Raw genomic sequence first — 5470 nt, forward strand, 5'->3', positions numbered from 1 at the left:
AAAACAAACTCCTTCCCATAGAGGCTGCACCTCACTCTCAGGGGCAGGCTGTGCTGCAGCCTTGATGGTTTGATCCCCAGCCCTTCCGTGTGTTGAAGTATCTCTGGGCGAGATAGTGAACCCAAATTTGTTTCCAGTGGCAGGTGAACACCTTGCATGGCAGCCCGTCTGCCACTGGTGAGTAAATGAGAAACACACAAATTGTAATCCACGTACCTTTGCCTGGGTTTAAGAATAAACTGGATTTTTATTTTGTTGGTTCAGTTTCAGATTTCTGTCAGGATATTATTGGCTCATGCTTCATGCTAAATATACTGTGCTGTCAGTCTTTGTTCAGATCATCATTACTCTCTAAGTTCAGGTTTTTCTTTAACATTGAACTTACATCAGAATTGTGTGGCTGAGGTTTTTAAGGGTCACAAATATAAAAGCTATATTTTTATTTCAAGTGACATCGTTTAGGGCAGATTATTCGATTTTTAAAAGACCAATGACTCTTGAGTCACAAACATTTCTTTACTTATACGCAGAAGTTGGTGTCTTGTAAATCGTCATAGAAGTTACAAGACTTCACTTCATACACACTTACATGCCACTTCATTTCACGTGCCAGTTCACCAGCTTGTTAAGACAAATATTCAATCTGCCAATCACACAGCCACAAGCCCCAACATTTAGGCATGTAGACTTGTCCAGGATGACTTGCTGAAGTTCAAACCAAACATCAGAACGAGGAAGAAAGATGATTTAAATGACTTTGAACGTGGCATGGTTGTTATTCCCAGACAGACTGGTCTGAGTATTTTAGAAACTGATAATGTGCTGGGATTTTTTTCACACTATCGTTGCTAGATTTTATAGAGTATATAGAGTGGGGTCTGAAACTATCCAGTGAAGCTGCAGTTCTTTGAGTTAAAATACCTCAATGATGGCAGAGGTCAGAGGACAAAGGCCAGTCTGCTTTCATCTGATAAAAAGGTAAGAGTAACTCAAACAGCCACTCGTTAGAACAAAGGTATGCAGAAGAGCATCTCTCTGAACCAGATGGGCAGCAGACACAGCAGCAGAATACCAAACTATAGACAATAGAAGACTGGAAAAACCTTGCCTGGTTTAGAAAGTCTCAACATCTGCTGTGATATTCAGATTATAGGGTCAGAATTTGGCAAGCAATATGACAGTATGGATCCATCCTGCCTTGTATCAATAGTTCAGGATTGTGTTGATAGTGATGTAATGTGTGTGTGTTCATTAGTGATGAAGTGGCAGTTGATTGTTTGTGGAGCATTCTGGAAAAACCAAAATATTTCTACTGTTTTCTAATGGTAAACACATAAAAAGTGTCTTTGCACACTTCCTGAAAGCAGGACAGAATAAGTTAAATAAAGTAAGGAAAGTACTGAAGTGGGAATTTTGTGCACAATTTTAAAATGGTTTGGACAATTTTGTCTGAATCAGCTTGCTGACAATAGGGATCTACTTTGTGTTATTTCAGAGATGTTCGCCGTTGGATGTCACTGCACCCTGTGCCTTTTATTGTGTTCTACTTTGAATCAGAGGAATCGCTACTTTAAAGACCAAGCCACGCCGAATATTATCCCCTCTGTGTTGTGACACTTTCTGCCACCACCTGTAGTAATAATGATTTGATATTTCATTGATCCCTGCGGGGAAATTTTCCATCCACTCGCAGTTGATGTAAAAGGTCAGAGCACAGAGGCCACTGTGAGCCTGAAGCTTCCGGGGATTTGGTGACACGCTCACAGGCTTTTCCGCAGAGCAGATGCATGAAAGAAGAAAAGTATCACTACTCACAACATCACAACCTGGACTGATGGTATCATGCATCCAGGTTGTGAACCCACTTATTAATGTTTGACACTATATCACTGGAATATGGCTTAATTTGCACACCAAAACCAAATAAATAAATAAATCCTGGTCTTTCACTACAGCTATAAAACTGCAGCAGGTGCATAGAAAGAGAATAATAGCAGCCCTTTTAAGCACTTCATTTCTAACAGATTAGCAGAAAGAGCACAAACGCAAACAGGTGGCAAGTGTGAGCAGCAAACCCATCTTTCCAGTGAACAATAAACCTTTTATGCCACAGAAATGTCAGGACTTCAAAGGCTGATACTGTCCTGTCAACACTCTTTCACATTCCACATATCCAATTTAACAATCAAATGAGCTGCATGAAAAAAAAAAAAATCTTCAGCTATTTTTAGCAATGCTGAACTCCTTTGCATTATTCCCTTTCTTTTGCACTTTGTCCTTGATGTTTATATTGTGATTTACGGTTTCTTTATAGACAGAGTAACGAATGCAAAATGTGATACATATTGTGACCATTCACCTTTAGTAACACGGGTCTGTCTGTAGGTCACTCGCACCTCACCTGTCCAGATTTGACCCTGCAGCAGCGTCACAGAATCTGACGCAGACCTGCTGTGACACCTTTACGGACACACGGAGACAGGCAGGTCAGACAAACCGTCTGACTGATATAAAGACGGACCTGGCTGGACAGTCCACCGGACCGCTTCTCACACAGAGGTCTGTATTGACCGTAGCGCATTCCTACGGATCGCCTTCATCCACGCAGCACACGGCTGTGCGCGCCAACATCCAGCAGCAGCACGAGACGCAGGTTTCAACCTGTTAGCACAGACCAGGCATGTAGTGTCTCCTTACCTTTTACTCTCGTCTCCTTTGACATAGTGTCCTCTCCCTTGTGATTCTGTCAGTCTGCGGCCACTCAGCAATGCTGTCACGTTATTCTCCGTATATACACCGTTTCGTCGGATAGTTAATTGAACATCGGCTCTTCCTCTGTCCCCTCTCTCCTGGCTGCTGCACCTTGACGCTTGCCAGGCTGGATCAGGGTGAAGTGGGGCACGGGGAGGTCTACAGCTGCCTCATCGGTCTCCTCTCAGCGATGAGATGAGAAAATTAAACAAAAAAGCCAAAAACAGGAGAAATCTGCAGCTGTGTTCTCATTCACCTGAGTCAAGTCCCTCGGAGCATCGACCCGCCCCTCCGCAGACATACTTTGGCTATGTGGTGTATCTGTGCAGACTTGGCTCACATGTCATGCCCACCCAGCTCCCGTTCCTCTCTCCTCTCCGCCGCTAACAGCAGCCAGAGTTGTGCCAAAGCTCCGGTCTGCAGCTTGACTGCCTCCAGCGGTGCGCGCACGTCCGCGGCTGCTGAAGGGCGTCCGTCTTCCTCTTCCTGTGTCCGTTTTCTGTCTGTGCAAAACACTCAAGGAGGACCCTAAATGGAGACCTAAAAAACAGCTGGTCCATTGCTTTTCTCATGCCTGGAGCCGTAATGAAAAAGCAGTTTACCAGCTATATTGTCACTGGGACGACACATTTAATTAGCCAAGGCAGTTTAAATCAGTTTTATTTAATCTATCATGCCAGAAGCCTTTGCAGAAATTACACATACTCTGTAAGAAAGGTTGCTGCATTTGTGTGCTGGGGTCCCAAAAGTCCGGTTTAAAAAAGAACAAGGCACAGCTTTAATGAAAGAGTAGAAAAAAATACACAGAATATTAAATGTAAAGTAGATTAAAGTATTTCTGCAGTGTCATACAATCTGGTTTTGCTGTATAGTTTGGCTGTAAGCAAAAATAAATAAATAAAAATCGAAATTTTGATATGGAAAACATGTGGCATAAAGAAGAAGAGCATGGGGGCGCAGTGAAACAGGATGGAGGGGGGAGAGCCAGCACCCCTTTAAACCATCCATCACAAAGCAGCAGATGCCAGATTGGTCGGTCAGCTTGGGCAGTCACTCAGGTAGAGAAGCAAATCTTTTGGGCTTTGAGAAGTGCTTCAAAATGCAACCAACCATCAAAACAAAGCACATGGGTGAAGCACATGAACCACGTTTCTCTCAGCAGCTTTAAATCCTTTAAATCCAGTTGTGAGATCTGGTTTAATCTCACAGATGCTTCACCTAATGGATTCCTCTAATTCATTTCTACGCTTATTTCAACCTCCAGTCCTGCAATACTTGACCCGAATAGCTGCAGAATAGCTTCCCTCACGTTTCTTTATGGTGCACATTAAGCAGCAGTGTGTCAAATGGTCACAGTAACACCTGCTGTTTTCAACACTCGCATCCACATATGTAACCACACATGAGCTTACACAGTCCCTTAAGGATGGTCTGGTTGTGGCATCAATGGCCAGTCACGTCCACACAAATGAATATTGATGGGGGAAATAGTGATGGCCGAAACATCACCCTGGAATAAGACAGCCAGACATTCTAAGTTACCAGACTCTACTAGGAATACACACAGCCAATTTGTATTTATCATGGAAGCCAATACCAATACACTTCTGGTGTAGAACAGTGAGTTGCAATCCCTACTAAGGAAAACTAATAGGGAAAAGCCTTAAGGCCAGGAAGACAGGAAGACAGATTGCTCTGATTACACCAAATGGCAGCACTGCCTGGATCCAAGAGGAAAAGAAAGGCTAATTGAATTATGTGAATTTCTTTTGTAAGAAGAATTCTCTTCATGCCATTGGAGACACAACTCAAAGCAGCACTTTGCTTCTCAACAGTGGCTTTTGATGTTATTTGATGTCAATATTCAGTAAGAAATATTTTACTGAACCATACAATTCTAAAAAAAAAAAAAAAAACAACAGATCTCTGAGGCAATTCAGGGCCAGTCTAGGCACTGAGAATTCATTGTAAACATGACTAAAGTCTTACCTAGTAAAGGCAGAAAGAAACTCAATCACACTAAATGTTTTTGTTGGTATAAACACTGCAGGGGTTTTGAAAAATGGATGCAGCATTAAGCTTTCAGGGAGCCGTTAAAAGACTCACAAACTACAGTGCAGGCAGTCAGCAAACTGAATTTAGCACCCAAGGTGCAGATTTGTTGTTCTTTTCTGTCTTTAAAAAATAATCCAGCAACCTTATGGAAGGAAAGGCACCGTGCTGTATGTCACAGCACTCTCACGCAAGGTGAAGTTGTCAGCTGGCTGTTTTTACTCTAAGGTGCTGTTTGATGATGTGGCTTGCTGTTTCACACACATGCAGATATACTTACTATTCTACTGTTTAACCCTACAATTCACTGTTGCTGTGACCCTTTTGTCCTCTTTATCATATTAGCAGCTTTAGAGAAGTACTGTGATCCAATAGGAATGAATTGGAGGTTTAGAAGAGAACTGAACTGTTAACCAGCAAGTCTCTTGTTGTTAAAATCTATATTTTAAAGGAGACATGGCCTACAGGGCACACCACTATAAAGTTATGAAAATAATAAATTAAGACATAATTAAAACATACAAAGAAAAAAAGAAAATGACTTAAAATAGGAAAGGAACAAAATACAATTCAAGCTTAGGAATAGTATTTTTATTCCTTGGTTACAAAGGTGTTTTTTAAAAAAAATAAATAAATAAATAAGAGACTTATATTCTTCCATGCAATG

The 5470-nt window shown here is 41.7% G+C and overlaps 1 protein-coding gene across 4 annotated transcripts in view; it reads right to left on the bottom strand.

The window, feature by feature from the left end:
* pitpnm3 (PITPNM family member 3) overlaps window positions 1-3232 on the bottom strand; it is a 101297-nt gene extending 98065 nt beyond the window's left edge. For all 4 annotated transcript variants that reach the window (XM_006801543.2, XM_006801544.2, XM_006801541.2 and 1 more), the window contains exon 1: window positions 2698-3232. In XM_006801543.2, coding sequence (XP_006801606.2) covers window positions 2698-2722 — 25 coding nt within the window. In that variant the 5' untranslated portion in view covers window positions 2723-3232. The remainder of the gene's footprint in view (window positions 1-2697) is intronic.
* Window positions 3233-5470: the final 2238 nt, after the last annotated feature.

This window comes from Neolamprologus brichardi, chromosome 14, assembly GCF_056152115.1.
Source record: "Neolamprologus brichardi isolate AB-2024 chromosome 14, ASM5615211v1, whole genome shotgun sequence".
Classification (NCBI taxonomy): domain Eukaryota; kingdom Metazoa; phylum Chordata; class Actinopteri; order Cichliformes; family Cichlidae; genus Neolamprologus; species Neolamprologus brichardi.